Source organism: Acytostelium subglobosum (genome assembly GCF_000787575.1).
Source record: "Acytostelium subglobosum LB1 DNA, scaffold: scaffold3, whole genome shotgun sequence".
Taxonomy (NCBI): Eukaryota; Evosea; class Eumycetozoa; order Acytosteliales; family Acytosteliaceae; genus Acytostelium; species Acytostelium subglobosum.
Genome location: NW_012236529.1, coordinates 317,074 through 336,744, shown reverse-complemented (window position 1 = coordinate 336,744; position 19,671 = coordinate 317,074). Strand labels below are relative to the sequence as shown.

Genomic DNA, 19,671 nt, shown 5'->3' with positions numbered 1-19,671 from the left:
TCAACTTCATATATTAGTATAATGGTAAACGATACAAACGTTGCCAATGTGTCAGAGTCCACCATGCCCGACTCTGTCAGCATGTATACATTGGGCATGGTCAACCTCACCCAGTACGCCAATGGCAACAACTACACCCTTGCGTTCAAGTACGTCCAAGGTAGTCAATCCAACAACACAAACAAACAAACTCAATTCCTCATCGACTATATCAATCTTATATCAACAACTTCCAACCTCATAGGTATGTCTGTCCATGATGTTATGACCTAGACCCTCGACCCTTGACCCTCGACCCTAACCCTCGCCCCAACCCTTGCCCTCACAAAGACTCGGACGTCTATGTATCGAATGTTGGAAGCGATGTGAGTGGCAATGGAATGATTGATAACCCATTCTATAGTGTACAGTATGCCATCAATGTGATTGAGTCGGGTAACTCAATCAATCTTTTGACAGACGTCAATCTGATCAGAGTGCAGCCTGGCGCCACATACTTGCTGGACACAATCGGCAAGAATATCACCATCCAGTCAGCCATTAGCAGTACATCAGTGATGACATTGATCAACAACTATACAAACACTTTGGAGCCGACACCAACGATGATAGTAACAGGTTACGACACTACCTTGTCCAATATTATGATACAGGGCGGTACTACACCGCTGTTTGGCCAGGCAGGAGTGTTGACGCAGCCACCCAACACAAACCTGCTGATGGACAATGTGATACAGTATGGCGCGCAGGCTGTATTCAATCCCACCCCTGCAGATATGCAGGCGCCAGGCATCATATTCGCACAGTACAACACAACAACAATCATTAACAATTGCACATTCAGTGGCAATCAGGGCCAGGGCATGTTCTTGCACGGCTCCATCATTAGCCTGTTCAACACGACCTTCAGCAACAATCATGGCGGCACTCTAATCTCCTTCTCCAACACCATAATGGACATACAGCTACTACAATGTCGCTTCGTCAACAATGCCAACCTGTTGACAGGCCAGTACTTTGATCGATTCCTCGCCGCCGACTTATACGCCACCAACAATGCGATTGGCGACAACATCGACAGCCTGGAGAATGGAAACATGGTCAACATCACGCGATGCCTGTTCATGAGCAACACATACGCGCTCAACTTCTACTCGCTCAATAGCGTGACGATCAACGGAACGACGATGCAGAGCTCGACGATACCGCAGTCGGGCCTGCTGACATTCATCCAGGTGTATGATGGGCTGGTGCTGACGAACAATCATCTGACGGGCACACTGTCCACGGGCTTCCCAGCCGTCGTCACAACCATGACCACAGCCTACCTGCAAAACAATCTCTTTGACTTCAATCACGTCACATTGTTTGAGTGCTACAACTCAAACGTCACGTTGTATAATGACACGATCAGCTACAATGACGATGCGATGGCCCTGCTCGAGGCCACAGAGTGCGCGCTGCACATTGCCAACGCGACCATCAGCTACAATCTCAGCCCGCTGCTCACAATGTCCATGTCCCAAGTGACGCTAATGGACTCACTATTGCTGGAGAACAGCAACGAGAACTACTGGCTGGTACCATTCATAACAATGGAACGGCCGACCGCGACGCTACTGCTCAACAACCTGTTCCAACAGAACTTCAACTTCATCCTGCTGCGTATTCGTGGCGCGGACAGCGTGGTGATGGACAGCCAGGTGTTCACGTCCAACTACATTGGGCCACTCATCACCGCGTACGATGGGACGTGCATCAACATCACAAATATGAGAGCGACCGACAACTTCCTGGCCACGAACTTCCCCTTGGTGATCGAGTCGTCCAAGCTGACGATGCGCGACAGTATATTCATTCAGAACACGCAGGCTTTGATGCTGTCCAACTCGACGTTCGACCTGAGGGACTGCACGTGGGATCACATCTACTCGGTGAACAGCGCGCCCGATCAGTCATTCGTGGTGCAGTCGTCCAACGGCTCGATCTTTGGCAGCACGTTCTCGAACGCCAACCCCAACATTGGCATCTACACGAGCCTCTCGCATCTTCGTCTCGAAAGCGTGATATTCATGGAGCTGTCGGGCTACGACAACCCGCTCGGCCACTTTTATCACTCTACTCTGGACGTGTACGACTGCCACTTCAAGGCCTGCTCGGCCGGCGCCAACATGATGACCTCGGAGTATACGAACGCGACATTCGTAAGCTGCATATTCTTCAACATGAGCAGCCCTGTTGCCACACTCCTGTTCCAGCAGTTCTCCGAGGTGCGCTTCGTCAACACATCGATCCTCTCGATCCAGGGCAACTCGATGGCCATCAACTCGCAGCTGTCCAACGTGTCATTTATCGACACAGTAATATGGTACACATACTTTGTCGACTCTTTCCTCTTTGTGGAGACGGGTGTGCTCGACGCTCAGGGCCTGGAGTTCAGCTACAACCAGGCCAGGCTACGCACGCAGGACTCTGTGATCAGCATACGCGACAGCGTTCTGAGCTTCAATCATAATCAAGGAAATCTGATCCAGATTCAAGCCGGACACATATCCATTGTCAACAGCAAGTTTGAGAACAATGGCTCGCCACACACGCCAGCAGTCATCAGCACGATCCGCTCAGAAGTGGACATCATTGGATCTAACTTCACTTCAAACAATGACTTTTACACAGTGGTCGACTCTTATGTGGATGTTACAAGGGGCTCGCTATACATACATGGCACTATATTTGGAGGCTTGTTTTCGAACAATGGCACGGTGGTCGTGCGCGAGACGTCTGCCACAAACATTGACAGCAGCATCTTCCGTCACAATTTTGCCTTCGCAATGCCTGGCACAGCGCTGCGGCTAATCTCCAACCCGGCAGTGGTGCTTACCAACTGCCAGTTCACAGACAACACCAACAGTGACAGTGGCGGCGCAATCTACCTGTATGACACGCGAATGTGGGCCAGCAACGTCACTGTTGTTGACAACTTTGCATATCGCGATGGTGGCGCCATACTGGCCATTCAGTCAGAGTTGACGTTCTACGCGTCAACATTCACTTTGAACATCGCACAGAATGGTGCTGGAGCCGTGTGCTACTCGGACACGCCCACATGTTACATTGGCAACTGCACGGATGATAGGCCGTGTCCTTCCAGCGGCAACTCGCTCAACAACACATTCAAGGACAACTCAGTGCAGAATGGATATGGCGCGTATATGGCAACGGGGCCAAAGTCTCTGGACATCCGTCTTATCGAAGATACGGGTACCATTCATCCCAACACTACCTTCCTGCTGTTTGTGTCAGAGTATGACAGCTATGAGCAGGTAGTGTCGATACTGCCTACGGCAACATCCATGTCGCTCATGGTATATCGCGAGTCAGATGGTGCGCTGCTGGACATGTTCAACAACATCAATCTGCCACAGGGTTTCTTCACGCAGCGCCTGACCATCAACCAGCCAGTCGGCACCGCACTCCACTTTATGGCCAACGCCAGCAACGGCTTCACGGCCGACCTGCACATGATGCTACAGGCATGTGACGCGGGACAGTATCCCACCCTCATAACAAACGCCTGCACTCAATGTCCCATCAACACTTATGGATGGGACGGCAACACTTGCTATAGCTGCACCAACTATGTCTCGAATCAGGTGCGATGTCCCGGTGGCAATAACATTGTGACGATGCCAGGGTGGTGGCGACTGCCAGACAGCGAGCCACCTCGCATCTACGAGTGCGACCACAATGTGTGTCTGCTCAACTCATGCCGCCCGCATCAATATGGCACGCTTTGTTCAAAGTGCGAGACAGGCTACGCCAAGGTCAAGTCATTCTGTGAAGAGTGTCCAGTCGAGGGCGTTAACTACTTCCTCCTCGCGGGCTACCTTCTGTTCATGTTCCTGTACGTGCTGTGCCTGTCGCTGTACCGTTTGCCGTCCGCCACGGCGCTATTCAATCTCCTGACCTGTGTGCAGATGATTGGAGTCACCTCCTTTGACATTCGCTACGTCACCTTCTTGCCGCTGTTCAACTTCAATGTGGACTATTGGCCAACTACCTGTCTGGCCAACGTCCTGACCTTCCCCTACAAGAACATCATCGCGTTCAGTGCGATCGTCATTGTGGTCGGACTGTCCTCACGCCTCACAATTGGCAAGGATGTGGCGGCACGTCTTCTGCGTCGATTCGTCAACACAAACAGCGAGTCCAAGTTCAACAATGAGTGGCACTACGCCTTGTTCAGCCACGTGCTCATGGTTTACACACCTCTGGCATTCCTCTCATTGGGACTCGTGTCATGCTATCGCATTGGACCCGATTACTACCTGTCTGTGGACGTGGGCGTTCAGTGCTTCTCTGGCGAACACTACCCCTTGCTCGTGGCGGCCATCCTCGTCATACTGTTCATACTCATTGGTGCACCATTGTACATACTGATCAAGTGTAGACGTGGCTACAGCAATCGATACTTCCACAAGATGTTCCTGGCCAAGTATCGACCACGCTACATGTGGTGGGACATTGTGATCCTGTTGCGATCGATCTGCTTCGTCGTGACAACCATCACGACCATATATCACCTGGACGTCAAGTCACTGATCCTATCGACGCTCAGCCTGTTCTTCACCTGCATCACATGGTTGTGTGCGCCCTATAGACGCAAGAGCCACAATGATCTCGAGACACACTTTGGCTTGATACTTTGCATCTGCGCATTGGTATTCAACAGCAGGTCATTGGACAACTCCAGTTTGCTAACAGGTCTAATCATTTCAAACATTGCATTACTGTGTCTAATCTCCCAAGCATACTATGTCTACCACAATATGCGATCTAAACGCGCTCTAACCTCAATAGAACGAGACTGGGGAATCAAAAGTTCGGCCGCTGTTCCGGCTTCATCCAGTTCCAGTTCCAGTTCCTCCAACAACATCATCATTGGCACGGAAATAAAATAGTGATTGATTGTCCATATCGGGAATGATGTTAGTGTGATTGTATAAGTGTGTGTGTGTGTGTGTGTGTGTTCCATTATTAACTGATTGATTGATTGTGTGTGTGTGATAGTGAAGGGGTGTGTGATTGATCAATCATGATGGTGATTGGATAGTGTGTGATTGTGGTAGTGTGTCATTGATGTTATTAATGCCTTTAAGTTGGTCTTGCTATGGCATTAATATCGACAGTGTAAATTATAAACAACATAGAGATAGATAGATAATTATAAATATATAGATAACTAATACATTTATTCTAGAATAATGGCAAAGAAGTTAGAATTAGTATTAAGGATATTAGTAATAATATGTTGTATTGCATTAGTTGTAAGTTTTATGAATATATTTACTAATGTGGATCATTATTAACTCTAAACTCTCAATTAATCACTTTAGTGTCTAACAATACCTTACTGGATATATATCAAGTATGCTGCAGATAATTCGGCCTGGGTTGCCCTGGCTTTGTACATAGTATCATGTGTAATTCTATTGATATTGGCATTGATTGGTACTTTAGGATCAATCAAGAAGAGTAGAGGACTACTTCTTTATGTAAGATAATCAAGTTTTAACCTGCTATCCGTTTCCTTTACTAATTTAACAAACCTCTTGTTAATAGTTTGCTGTTGTAATGATCATTATGCTTCTCTTTGGTATTGCTCAGATCATTGTTACTTCATTGGATGTAGCTGGATGTAAAGAGGGTGGTAACTTCACCTTCCTTTGTTCAACTAATACAGCTGGATACTATGTTCCAGTGGCTATCATTCTCTTTATCAATGTAATTACCTAAATTTTGAAGAGAGATATACGTTTGATCACTAACCAATTTACTACATCAATACTATCTTAGCTAATTGGAGGTATTATAGCATTGGTACTAAGATGGAAGTTGAACAATGATCAACCAAAGAACTTCTATTAGTTCACATCAATCAATCATACTCCATCCATGTTTTCCACTTATAATGAATATGATCGAAGCCTTTGAATCAATTGATTTATTGTGGACCAGAGATGCCTCATATCGACTCGAAACCAAACTTAAATACTTTTAATTGCAACATTAATGCAAATGTTTACCATTGGAAGCGAGTGATAATTGTATCACATACTTACACAATAAGGTGTAAACCATCGGAAGTAGGATTCATTGTTCTGATCATAATGATTATCGGGAAACGGTGAAAAACTGCAAAAACACAATTTCATGTTTAGAAATAGAGGGGTCGATGGGTCATGTTCACCGTTCATTTTGAATGGGGTCAATTGTGGGGCATGACGGAACGAGGTCCATGCGGGTCCCTGCAAACTTCCGACACACACATGATTTTCACAACAATTCATATCTAATTGGCTACCTCCTTCATATTAATTGCAATAAAATAAAATAAAATTATATACAACAAATAAATCACATCTCATGTGTTGTTGTTATTTGCTTTGCATAAGGACTACTCTTCGGAGGTCATTCGAGATGTAGGTCCCCGTCACCTGTGCACATATATTATACATACATTCAAACATATAAACATAACATAATACAATCAATTATACATAATACTCATTACTTATACGTTATAATATAGGCTTCACTACTATCTCAAAAAGTCAAGTCACACATACACAACTTTTATTCTCACTCGTTGAAGTTGTTGTTGTTAGTGAGTCTTTGCAACACACATATTCACAACACACTTCAGCACTTGAACGTTCAAGAAGAGATACACCTACCTCATACACAGATAATAATAATAATATTAATCATTCAATAATCAATCAATCAAACAAACAATCAAACAATCAATCACACCCATCATCATCATCTTTACATTACATTTAATTACCATCTATAATTAATCAAAGTAACGCAACGCAAAGACCTCGTAACGAGATTCACATTCATCATCAGCTTATTACATATTCAACTTCATATTCTTCATCCTCATCACCGCCCTAGAGCATCCCAACAACAATATACAAAGCCTTTCGAACGACGGACGCCGCCCCCAACATTCCACTTACAATTCTGCAAACTAAAGTGTAGCCACCAAAGCCAACTCCCTACTGCAGATCATCATCCTTCAACAACAATCACCAAACATCACAATCCATCACAATCCATCACAATCGCATTCAATTGTTTACCCCCACCATCAGTCAACATCATATTCAACCTGCCTCAACTACTACTACTACTTCTACTTACTACTTGCAAAGATAAAAGATCGATACAACAAGAGATAGATAGAGTGAGAGAGAGAGCAGTACATTTAAACTTTATTTATTCAATCAAATAGAGTAGTATAACAATAATAATTACATATATACATATACATACATTAGACATCATTCAATCATTCAAATCAACATAACATAACATGCCTCCAACCAAGAGAAAGATATGTGTAATGGGCTTCCGTGCAGTCGGTATGTATTTGTATTAAGGCTCATTCTCATGCCCTCCCATTAACTTATTGACTAACAACTCGTTCATTTACTTCCAACATACATTAGGAAAGTCAACCATCACTTTGCAATACGTAGACAAGAACTGTCCCGATACTTATAATCCAACGATAGAGAACACCTTCCAAAAGGTGATCAAACTACAGAGCAACAAGGAATATGCAACAGAGATTATAGATACTGCTGGTCAGGTATGAGTTGATATGATAGAGGATGAGGTGGAGGTAGAGGCAGGCAGAGGTGGAGTGTGAGTGAGTGATAGTGTATCAACAACAATAACAAGGACATTGAATGACTAACAAACAATCACTACTATAACAGGATGAGTATTCTATATTGCAGAAGCAATACTCAATCGGAATACATGGTTATATATTGGTGTACAGTGTAACTTCAGCGTCTTCATTGGATGTTATCAAGGTGTTGAACGATAAGATATTGAATGCATTGGGTACCGAGAAGATACCCAGAGTACTAGTCGGTAACAAGTCGGATCTAGAAGGTGAAAGGTATGATTGTATACTATACACAATACAACGGGAACATGTTCAATGACTGACCATTCAATCAATCATTCAATCAATCCAACAAACAGACAAATCAGTAAAGAGCAAGGACAGAGTCTAGCAAATGAGTGGGACTGTGCATTCGTCGAGTGTTCAGGCAAGAACAATGTCAATGTGGAGGAGGTGTTCAAGCAGATATTGATGGAGATTGACAAAAGCCAGCAGCCCGAGGCGCCACAGAGCAGTGGATGTATTCTGATGTAAAAAAGCAAACACAAAGCAAATGCCAACAACAACTACACTCTCAATCACAATCAATTCAATTCAACTCAATCCAACTCAATCACCATTGGCACTACTACGACTACTACTACTATTATTATTATTACTTCTACTGTTGTGGAACAGCAATGCCAAGTCTTCTACTTCTAACTACCAACGCAACACAACGCACCCTTTTAATCTCATTCAATCAATCAATCACTCTACTCACTCACCAATAAACAATGATTGTTTAAGTGAATTCCAATCTATTTAGTTAATTAAAGGACCACGCCAATGTTTATTTCAACTAACTAACCAATCAATCATTCAATCACTCAATCAGATATATGAGGTATTCATTTCGATAGTCTTGATCACGCTTGACCCCAAAACAGTGTTCTTATAATCGGGAACACTGTTTTGGGGTCAAAATTCAAATAATTGATGAGCAACATCATCTCTGGCAAAGGACACCCCTTTTCATTCATGCTCCTTTTTCCTTTCATTCATTCACTCTCATCGATGTAATATTCATTCATTCATCCATTCATTCATCCATTATTTCTTTATTTATAACATAGTAGTAGTAGTAGTAGTAGTAATATAGTAGTAAACAAAAGATGGGAAATGAACAAATTGAGATAAATCCAGATGATCAAGGTATGTCATTCATCAATCAATCAATCAATCAATCAATCAATGATTCATACATTAACAAGAATGAACGGATGGATGTATAGCATATATAAATGAACAGTTGGGAGGCATTGGAGGACTATTTGGAGAGGAGATAGCATTCCAAGGAGTGGTAGACGTGTCAATGTCAGCGAATGAAGAGATGAAACCAAGGATATTGGTAGTTGGCAGATACAAATCATTAATAATCAAGAAGCAGAGAGCATCATCACGTGATCTTGTCACCTCTGTCCATCATTATGATCTAATCGAGATTGCAGAGCCTCCAATAGTCATTGGTGGTCCAATCCCTTCACAACAAAGTGTAAGTATATCGTGCTCGATCAATCACTCGCTCACAATCACTCACTCAATCATTCGTTCAATCAATCATTAGATTGAGATTAAGTATAAGACAACATCAAGTCAAACACCTATATCATCAATGTTCATTCGATCACCAGACCGCAAGGTGGAGAACATCGTCATCAAGTCCATCGTCTTTACGACCTTTACAATCTCTCGTGGCTTCCCTCAAGAAGCCTTGGTCCAAGTGACCCTGCCTCCAAACAGATATCAACCATTGCAATTCAATCATGGTATGTGATGGACTCGAGCACAATCAGTGAACGCTTGGACTAACATGATACATCACTAGACTTTGGACCTGATGGCAAGGGCATTGCTGAGCAATACATTGCACATTCACATTACTTTAAGCGCAAGGCTACATTGGACTTCCTCAGACACATGGAAACACTATATCTCACACGATACCCTGAGCTTGACCTCAGTCAGATCCCTGGTGTTGATCCAACATGCTCGCTAGGGTATGTCCATCGATTGATTGATTGATTGAGGGAGACCAGCACACTACTAACATGTTCCAATCATCTATCCAGCTTCAACTTGTTCACATCAATCATCTGTCTGCGACATAATCCATTCATAAGATCATTGCGCATTAATAAGGTGCCTCACATCAATGTTATATCATCGGTGGCTGAGATGCTCTACACGAACAGGGCAATCTCGGAGTTGACAATCACTAATCTGCTGTCCGAACAGCCATTCACTCCATTGGGCGTCGCACTGCAGCACATTGGCACACACAGCGCACTTCAGCGACTGAATCTCTCAAACAACACGCTGTCCTACGAGTCGTTGGTCAGTCTTGCCGACGGCCTCGCCGCGTTCAATCACTCGCTCATCGAGCTGAACCTCTCGGAATGTAACATCCCACCCAAGGGCTGTTCGCAGCTCGTCCAGGCACTGGAGCGCAACTTTGCCATGTCGCTCACGCTCGAGACGCTCAACCTCTCGGGCAACCGCTTCCAGGATACCGGCTCGTCCGCGCTCGTATCCTGGCTGTGCAAGATCAGAGGTGTTCACGCGCTGCGCGAGCTGCGTCTGTCAGCCTGCCAGCTCAACTTCTCCACACTGGCTGCGTCACTCAGAGCCCTCGAGGGCATCGAGTTGATCGACTTTAGCAAGAACAAGATAACGTTGATCAGCGCGAGAATGCTCGCCTCTGAGACGATTGGATGCTTCCGTCAACTGCGACACTTGGACCTCTCTGGCTGTGGCCTTGTTGGAGACTCGTTGCAAACGATCTTCACCGCATTCATTGTCAACAAGAAGCTGCCGCGCAACTCGATGACCCTTAACCTAGCGTCGAATGGGCTCGCGGGCAAGTCGGGCCAGATCCTGGCCGACCTACTCAACGAGTCGATGTTCCTCAATGGTCTGGACATCTCGGAGAACAGTCTGGCGACCAAACAACTCACAGACATCATGACCACACTAAACAATCTCCCCGATCTCGCCTCGCTCAACGTTGGCTACAACTCCACATCGGTCAATGATGAGGCGTTTATTGCGGGCATCGTGGACTTTGTTGGCAGACACTCCAAGCTCACCAAGCTCGGCGTGGGTCAGCACTACAACTTGGGCGCGGCACTCAACCCCCTCATCCAGATGCTCAACAACAACAAGTCGCTGACTGCACTCGACATCACAGGTAATGAGATGAATGATCATGGCGCATGTCTGCTCGCTGACTGCTTCAGGAACAACAAGTCGCTGCAAAAGGTCTACCTCTCGGGCAACAAGTTCACATTCGTCGGCTGGCAGTCAATCGCCTCGCCATTCATATACTACCGAAACACCACGCTCACCAAGCTTGAGCTGCCCAAGCCCAGCGATCTGATCATGGTCAGCGATGCCAACACCAATATATTGACTGCTGAGCGCCGTCTGCAGCTGGACATCACATTCCAAACGATCAAGATGCACTTGGAGCTCAACAGGAACAGAGTGTCGGCCGCGAGCAGGTTCAATTACCTGCCCTCGTGCGATCCACCTCTGTATGTAAGACCACCTGCTAGCGTGCCAGAGCATCTGTCGTCGACACCAATCGTACCTACATCCAGGGTGCCACTGCGCGAGAGTGGCACGTCGGACGCCACTGGCCAGCCACACAAGATACAGCTACCGTCCATCTTTGCCAAGCCTATCAACTCGGTCACCAAACCAATCAACAGTCTCCTGCACATGGCCGACATCAAGGAGATACCAGAGATTGGCTATGCGCCCTCCAGGAGGACGGCCTCGCCCAACACCTGGAATGACGACGATTGGAAATCAAGAGACAGTGGCCGTGATGAAAAGGATGACTAAACATTATTATTATTATTAGGTAAAGGGCAAGGTTAGGGTAAGGTTTAACCCTTTTATTATTACACTCCTGTTGAGGCTGGTGAGTAGCCAGCCACATCACTTTGTTTGTTGATTGCTTGGTTGATGGATACATCTTGATTGAGTGAGCTTGGGATATATAGTTGCCGACCCAAACGAAGTTATCCATCACTATATATAATGATGTTGTTGGAAACACCTACCAACACTAACCTCTCTTGGCTTGTTTGGCATTCTGCATCTCCTTGACCAACTCCCTCTTTTGTGCGTATGGATGGGAGGTGGCTTCAATTCGTAGGTCCTTGGCAATGATGGACTGGACGCGCTTGGCAAAGTCCATGTCTGTCTCGCCGTCCTTGATGAACTCTGTGGGCAGCACGTTGAGCTCAAAGATGTGGAAGGGCACCATGATCCACCAGAAGAAGTTCTTGAACCAGTTGCTGCCAAGATAGTCGACGTTGATGGGCCATGGCGATGTGAGGCGCATCGAGATGGGCGTGACGCCGTGGCCAAGACCAAAGACAAACTTCTGGAACATCATCAGTCCAGTCTTGCCGCTGGTGAGGCCGCCCTCTGGATAGATGAGCAGAGGGATGTTTGTCTTGCTCAGTGCCTCCATCACGTCCAGACGGGCCTTGTCACGGTTGGCCTGGTCGACGTATATGGCGTCCATCTTGCGATAGACGTTGCCAATGATTGGCACGTTGGCAATATGTGCGGCCACCAACACGTGGAAATAGTCCAGCATCATGTAGATGGGGTATGGATCAAAGTCTGAGAGATGGTTGCAGACAATGATGCGGCCGGCGTTGGGATTGTTCCTGCTGGGTAGGTTGTGGCGACCCCTTACCCGTGTGATCACGCCCATGCTCAGTGCGATGAGGGGAGGCGTGAGGAATCGCAGACGCTTGGGAATCACCAGCAGGAATGAGAACACCAACACATTGAACATCAATCTGACTGGCCACAACGCCAGACCAAATGGCAGATAGAGGGCAAACAAAAAGTGTTTGAATGTGAAGGGTTTCTTCCAGCGGCCAGCGTTGAACAAGTCACGTAGTTGGACGGTGGTGTTGGTGCCTTCCACCTGCACTTCGGAGTTCCTTCGGAGTGGCATTTGATGACCTGGGTGGCGTGTGTCTGGCTGCGCTAGGCTACTGTTATTACAACAAGTAATTGATTGTATGAAGTTGATTGATTGAATGATTGAATGAATGATTGATTGAGACAATGTTAACAATGAGTGTAGTGTTGCAACACTACTTCCTACTCGTACATCCTGCCAAGGATTCGATTGGTAAGCGAGCATAGAATGTAGCTGTTCGGCACCAATGCAAGTAGGTAGTGGATGTAGAGTTGTGGGTTGTTGTTAGAATCTGATTAAAGCACCCTCTTGCACTAAACCAACCGGATGTGATGGTCATGGTGGGTGGTTATGATGGTTGGTGGTTAATCAGGAGAGTGGGGGCCAGCCGGCATGGACCTTAAAGGCTCGAATCTAAGGCAGTCTTGTTCCTGGGAGTCCAGTGCGCGAATAAAGATGTGGGGGGTCGGGTCCTTTGGACCCATCTCGAGGAACATTTGATTAAAATTAAAATTGAAAATTAAAAAGAAATGTTGTGGCTCACAATATGAACCTCTAATGGGGCTGATCGATGACTTTCTCCGTTTGTAACACTGTTGAGTGTACATCAGGTGACCCATCAAAGTAATCAGGTTTTTTTAGTATCTGTGTGTGACTTAAACAATGAAGTGATTAGAGATATTAATTTTCGGCCGAGTGATCACAATGTTTACATTTTGTAGTTTTGCATAAACATGTAATTAGCATGCTTGGATCAATCAATCGATTATTCAATCTACAATGCCCAAAAATTTATTCGGCTTTAAAATACTGGGTAATGATTTCGGAGTGTCGGTGATGATTCGGGTGTACAGTGGAAGATGATGGTGACATGAACTTGTTGCCAAGCTCTGGCCACATTGTTAATCTGGCACTGCCATCAGACAACTCACAAGTTAGTTCTTAGATCAACAGATAATAGTACTCTCCAGCATGTATAATGTAAAGTTATTATTTTTAAAATTATAGTAATACTCGTTTATTATTTCTACCAAATGTTAACCTGATTGATGATTGATCGAGTGATTGATTAATTGTTGATGGTGTCTATGTTACTTGAGAAACAAAGTTTGATCACGGATATGTATATACTTTGCTAGTGCAAGTGATGTTGTGTTTGAGAGTATGACAAGTGTCTGTGCCATGTCATTGTAGTCGCTAGACTCAATGATTTTGATATGTTGGCTAACAACTTGCATGGACTCATTGGTGAGCTGACCGGCATCCTTCACAATGACCATTCCAACCTCATGGAATAGACATGTGCTTGGCCGATCAAACAGTTCCTGGACATCACTAGGGGTCACCAGGTTGGTTCCATGAATCTTGTGGATGGGACCGGGATACCTTAGCATTGTCCAGAAGTGTGTCCTCCATGGTTGGTTGTCATCAGTTAGATTGTTTCGTACGATCTTGAACGCCTTTTGATTTGTCATTCCAACAAGTGTGATTGGAATGTTACCAAGAAGGCAGATCGTGATGATAAATATAGCTAGTCTGAGTGCTGGTGTGTCCTCCACGCCATCAGGTATCCTAGTGTTATTGTAGAATCTCTTGAGCAACTCTTCAAATAGTGATTGAAGGGTTGGGAATACGTCGGTGATATGTCCGGGCGCTTTGACAATGTACTTTTTGTTGAGAGTCTCAATAAAACTCTCATGGATGGTAGTGTTGACATAGTTATTGAGCCCCAAATGGACAACAGCTGCCATGCTAACAAATCGCACCACATCGGGTCCATGAGCACCAAAGAGCCAATTGACAATGGTGTGGCCAATGTTACCAGCTCTCCTGCGGAGATGTTTGCCAATTTGCGGACTCTCCTATCGTTGCTACGAGAACGTCCATAAATGGATGAATGTAAATCGGGACCATAAGCAAAATTATCCAACTCGATTGAGGAGAGGAGCTTGTGGTAGTCCTCATTCTCAGGAACATGGCTGCGCTGATGTGGTCCAGTCATGTAAAAGAGCTGTTCAAATGAGCTGGGTATGTTCCAGTTGTCCAACTCTCTGAACGAAGGTTTCGAGAGGAATTGACACAAGGCGTTGAGTGAGGGGTACTCGATCCTGATTGCAAACTGACTTATCTCAACCCAGCGGTACGCCGTGACCAGAGGAAGATAGACAGTGACCGACTTTGGCCAGGTCCAATATGTAGGGATCCAATCCATACATGAAGCTTTCCTTGATGACATCATAGGTGTTGGGTCGGAACTTGGAGAAGTAGTCCAGAATCTGAATGGTCACCTTGTTGATGTCATCGAGTTGGTCCGATGTGAGATTACAATCGTCGACGATTGAGTCCAACTCGCGTAGAACATTGAGTTGTTGGATGAAGTCAGGGGAGAGTGGTCCAAGAAGAGCACTACCGTCATCACGCTTGAGCAGACCACAAATATAGAAGCTGATCTCTTGTTGACTGATCAAGAGTAGTTGCTCGTCTAGATACACATGGATGTTTGGGCGGTTCGCTACGCCCACGTACAATGAATGAGTCGCCAACATGCTCTTCAGACGGTCTGCCTTCTTCAGGAGTAGGTGGATCTCTCTGGCATCAATGAGGTATGCTACAAACTGTATTACCCTATCAAAGGATGAGTTGTTAAAGTACTCAAACCTATGCATGACAAAGAATGAATTAGTAAATGAATGAATGAATGAGTGAATGATTTAGGTTGTATACATACAATGTGGTACCAAATCGGAGTAAACTGCCGGTATCTGGATGAGACTGACGCATCAAGGGGAAGTCGTTGGCGCCCCAACGCCCCAACGACTTAAAGATGGGGCGCGTGTCTAGAGTGGGGTCTAGCATGGACATCCTCCAAAGGTATTCATGGCAATTCTGGACCATGTCATCAATGCTTATGCCTTGTGCATATCTGATGAAGTGGTTCATCACCTGATCAAAGACCTTACACTTTGCGCTTTTAGGTGTGAGGAAGTGGCACAATAGTCTGAGCGTACTCCAATGGCGCAGGATAGTATTGTCATTCATTCCAACCCATCTTGTGGTGATCTGAGTCAAGTACCAACAAAAGTATGACTCATCGACCAACTCTACAGGCCTTGGTGGAGGTCCAATGCCAAACATGTTATATATGCCCCTAAGAAGGCGATATCTCATCTTCCTATTATATGTTTAGGTATTTTCCACTGAGTGATAATGTTAGGATCACTCAATCAATCAATCAATGAATCAATCAATGAATGGTACATACTTGTTTGTGAATTGAGTTGACAAAGACATTTTGGCCAGGATGTCTGCACCAGTACCATCGTTTGAAGATGTCAAACTTATTGTTGTGAGGAATCCTGTTGATCAAGTTTGTCAATTGATTCAAACGCAATGTTGCCTTGAACCTAACTCCTTGATCTGATAATAACTCCAATATACATAGTCCACCAAAATTTAAGTTATAACTTTGTTATTATTGTTGTTGTATGTTAATAATCAGACAAACATCATCGATTTCATCAACAAAGTTGTAGGTACATACAGATCTATATAATCTATGTCATTAAAGTGATGACTATATATAGTTCCATCAACTAATGTTATACTGATTGTCTTTTGACCTGAGTCGAATGATAGAACAGTAACACTACTACCATCAATCACTTGATTGTTATACACCAACCTGACAACATTGCAATGCAATGGTATGAAACTGTCCATTATCTATCTGTCATGTGCGAGTAAGAGTATGAGAGGAGTGAAGTCATTGAAGTTGAAGGAGTGACAGCAACTTATGGAAAAGGAAAAAGAATCTGAAGTGTGAAGAGGTGTCTTGATTTATAAAAAAGATCGGGATTGAGAGAACCCAGATGGGTTTGAATGATTGTTTTTTGAAGTTCAGCGAATGTTTAATTAATAAATGATGTTGATTGATGTTCTTGTGGATATATCACTTCTTGATTGGTATATCTCCTTTGACAACCTTCTTTGCCATTTTACAATAGTAAGTCATCTTGGGTGACTTTATATTTAGTGTTAGTTTGATTGATTGATTGATTGAGATTGAGATTGATTGAATGATCAAATATATATACATACCAGTGATAGAGTATTGGTATCTAGTATTGAACTGAATTGGTCAATTGTATATATTCCACTCGATGATAATAATAAATTGTCCTCATCTGTAAATCCTCGGAGGACTATTTTGGAATTAATTAATAAATAATTTCAATATTATAATAATAACATTACTTACTCATTGTAGATGAGAACTTGTTAACATTATAAGAGTTGTATTGACCTTTGATGAAGTGTGTCCATTTATATTGTTCAATCAGTAGGTCTTGAACAACTGTTTGAAGTGAGTAGATGTTGTTGATCTCATCAATATCCTCACCAAGACACTCAATGGTATCTAAGTTGTCAGCCAATGCCAATTGTTCCATTGTTACAATACCCATTGATTCGAGTATGGCGATACAATAAGTACAATCATCTTCAAAGTATTCTACTAATAATCTGTCGAAACTAATCATTGGAGCAATAGTAGGCTGCCACAATTGTGGAGAATAGAATGATGGTGCTGGTGGATTATAGTTGAAGATGTATGGAGTTGATGGTGGTAATAATGATGGTGATATATCTTTCCTGTACTCGTCTTCGACTTCATCATCACCAACCAATAAAGTATCGGACAATATCTTCTCAATTAATGCAAGTTGTTCTTCATTTGTAAGTAGTTGTTGTTGATGCTCTTCCTTTTCAATAGTATTCATTATTATTATGATTATTATTATTATAAGTATGATTAATCAGTAATACAATCCTATAGGATTGTTAAATAAGGCTCACTCAGGGCGGAGGAGGCCTGCCACTCTGAGGCCTGTAACTTGAATTTTCAATTTGTAACCCTGGAAGTTTGAATTCAAGTTTGATGATCAACAACTTGAATGATTAAGTGAGTGTTGATGGACAGGGAAAGGATACTCCATCTAATATCCATCAAGTATCATCGGTATTATATACCATTGATGGACATCAAACATATTGATCAAAATTGATTGTTGAAGTTGTGATGACAAAGGGAAGATGGAAAACGGAAGAAGAAGGAAGTAAAGGGGGAGATGATACTATAATATGTTTAAATGAGCCTGGTCCTTTGTTTTAAGAAAAGAGAAGTACTACTGCGCTTAGATCTTGTTGAAGGCAGTGACATCCATGCTCTGAACGTAGTCCTCGAAACCACAGATCTGCTCCTCAAGGACGTCGGTGGACACCAACTCGTCGACGACGACACAGTTGATCGAGAGCTTCTTGATACCGTAGCCGACTGGGATCAACTTGGAGGCACCCCAGACGAGACCGTCCATCTGGACGGAACGGACGCACTTCTCGAGCTCGGCCATATCGGTGGTGTCATCCCATGGCTTGACGTCGAGCATGATGGTGGACTTGGCAATGACCTTCTCCTTTGGCTTCTTCAGGGCCTCGGCAGCCTTGCGGCGCTCCTCCAACTGCTTCTCGTACTCAGCATCATCATCATCACCAAAGAGGTCGACATCATCGTCGTCAGCGGCGGGCTTGGCAGCTGGGGCGGCGGCGGCGACGATGGTCACGGTCTCGCTGACAGTCTCAAAGGCGGCTCTCTCGGTGGCAGAGTAAGACTGGATGGTGACGTACCATCTGTTGGCGTGTGGGTACTTGGTGGCACATGGGGCGGTGGCACCGACCATGGTGAAGGCCTGGACATCAGCAGTGGATGGGACGAAGCCAACAATGTAAGTCTTGTCTTGCAAGTACTCGTTGAGGCTCTTGAGGCCAGACTCAGTTGTCAAATCAGCGAATGATGGCATTATGATCCTGTTTGTTTTTTTTTGTTGATGTTATCGTTAATTGATTATTATCGCGTTGATGATTGATGATTGGTTGAGAATATAAGAGAGGGAGGGAGTTGGAAGGAGAGAGGTAAATGTTAATATATTATTACTTCTTGCTAGCTTCTCATGATGATTATTTGTGTATAAAGGTTTGTTGGTTGTTTGTTGGAATAAGCTTATAATGTTGAATGAACAAGGTGAGGGTGAGTGATTGGCAAGCTTGCCAATCGATGATCTGCCTGTAGTCATTCGCTACGACGAGTTGTATATCCGCGAATGTTATGGGAAAATTTTAAGTACATCTGTCGAGCACACACAAAGATAATCGCTGCCTCTGAGCGACACAAACAACCAACATACAATCAATCATAGGTGTCATTGTTTGAATGTAATGTTGGTGAAGTGATGTTCACAAAGTTCATTCATTCATCCATTCATTCATTCTTTCACTGTTTATGTTCGTTGTTTCATTCATTTCACAAAAGTTCGCCATTATTATTGTAGTTGTAGTTGAATGATGTAGTTGTATTTGATTGATGGTAGTTTGTAGTAATGTTACTCACCTTTATGAGAGAGTATATAAAGTATATGAAGTATATGAGATGGTTGTGATGTTGAGTGCACAAGTGAAGTAGAAGCACAAGCAAGTTAGACAAAGTCCAACTCGAGAGAGTGGAGTGGACTGAGTGAGGGAGGGTGTGTGAGTGAGAGAGTCGAGAGAATCTGCTCGGGACTGTGTGAGGACAGTCACTCACTATGTGTCGCTCAAATTAAATTTATTTCCTTTTAAAATATTTAAAAATTCAATTTAAAAACACCGTGTTTTTGGGGTATCTGGTCAAGATCTCGACTTGATTCGAACTTTATATAACGTTACTGCTATTGGGGGAAGTCAAAGATCATGTTGAACATCAACCCCAACACACTTACTTGCCCTCTCAGACATACCCTCGCTCAAATTATTGACTTGGTCAATTCTTCTATAATTACATCATACATAGATACAAAGAGATAATAGATATTATATATATATAATAATAATGAGACCGACACATATAATATGTATATTAGCATTGTTATTCATTTATTCAAGA

General features: G+C 43.9%; 8 protein-coding genes across 8 annotated transcripts; 4 read left to right on the top strand and 4 right to left on the bottom strand.

Annotated features, from left to right (window-relative positions):
* Positions 1-21: 21 nt before the first annotated feature.
* Positions 22-4,961, top strand: SAMD00019534_016050 (hypothetical protein; the record flags this gene model as incomplete). Its single annotated transcript, XM_012902196.1, has 2 exons — positions 22-244; positions 331-4,961. The coding sequence occupies 2 exons, from the start codon at positions 22-24 to the stop codon at positions 4,959-4,961; spliced, it is 4,854 nt and encodes a 1,617-aa protein (XP_012757650.1).
* Positions 4,962-5,264: 303 nt separating this feature from the next.
* SAMD00019534_016040 (hypothetical protein) lies at positions 5,265-5,925 on the top strand (the record flags this gene model as incomplete). The annotated part of the gene is made up of 4 exons (XM_012902195.1): positions 5,265-5,327; positions 5,397-5,555; positions 5,623-5,784; positions 5,857-5,925. Coding segments are annotated over 4 exons (453 nt in total), but the record flags the coding sequence as incomplete, so codon positions are not given.
* Positions 5,926-7,384: 1,459 nt separating this feature from the next.
* On the top strand, positions 7,385-8,242 carry SAMD00019534_016030 (hypothetical protein; the record flags this gene model as incomplete). The annotated part of the gene is made up of 4 exons (XM_012902194.1): positions 7,385-7,433; positions 7,521-7,663; positions 7,794-7,981; positions 8,068-8,242. 4 exons carry the CDS (start codon positions 7,385-7,387, stop codon positions 8,240-8,242), a joined length of 555 nt encoding a protein of 184 aa, XP_012757648.1.
* A 736-nt stretch (positions 8,243-8,978) lies between these two features.
* SAMD00019534_016020 (hypothetical protein) lies at positions 8,979-11,590 on the top strand (the record flags this gene model as incomplete). Its single annotated transcript, XM_012902193.1, has 4 exons — positions 8,979-9,209; positions 9,342-9,516; positions 9,576-9,747; positions 9,820-11,590. Coding segments are annotated over 4 exons (2,349 nt in total), but the record flags the coding sequence as incomplete, so codon positions are not given.
* A 238-nt stretch (positions 11,591-11,828) lies between these two features.
* Positions 11,829-12,785, bottom strand: SAMD00019534_016010 (hypothetical protein; the record flags this gene model as incomplete). Its single annotated transcript, XM_012902192.1, has 1 exon — positions 11,829-12,785. A coding segment is annotated over one exon (957 nt), but the record flags the coding sequence as incomplete, so codon positions are not given.
* Positions 12,786-13,789: 1,004 nt separating this feature from the next.
* SAMD00019534_016000 (hypothetical protein) lies at positions 13,790-14,449 on the bottom strand (the record flags this gene model as incomplete). Its single annotated transcript, XM_012902191.1, has 1 exon — positions 13,790-14,449. The coding sequence occupies one exon, from the start codon at positions 14,447-14,449 to the stop codon at positions 13,790-13,792; it is 660 nt and encodes a 219-aa protein (XP_012757645.1).
* Positions 14,450-14,827: 378 nt separating this feature from the next.
* Positions 14,828-15,989, bottom strand: SAMD00019534_015990 (hypothetical protein; the record flags this gene model as incomplete). Its single annotated transcript, XM_012902190.1, has 3 exons — positions 14,828-15,356; positions 15,427-15,870; positions 15,961-15,989. The coding sequence occupies 3 exons, from the start codon at positions 15,987-15,989 to the stop codon at positions 14,828-14,830; spliced, it is 1,002 nt and encodes a 333-aa protein (XP_012757644.1).
* A 1,901-nt stretch (positions 15,990-17,890) lies between these two features.
* Positions 17,891-18,553, bottom strand: SAMD00019534_015980 (hypothetical protein; the record flags this gene model as incomplete). Its single annotated transcript, XM_012902189.1, has 1 exon — positions 17,891-18,553. One exon carries the CDS (start codon positions 18,551-18,553, stop codon positions 17,891-17,893), a length of 663 nt encoding a protein of 220 aa, XP_012757643.1.
* Between the last annotated feature and the right edge of the window lie 1,118 nt (positions 18,554-19,671).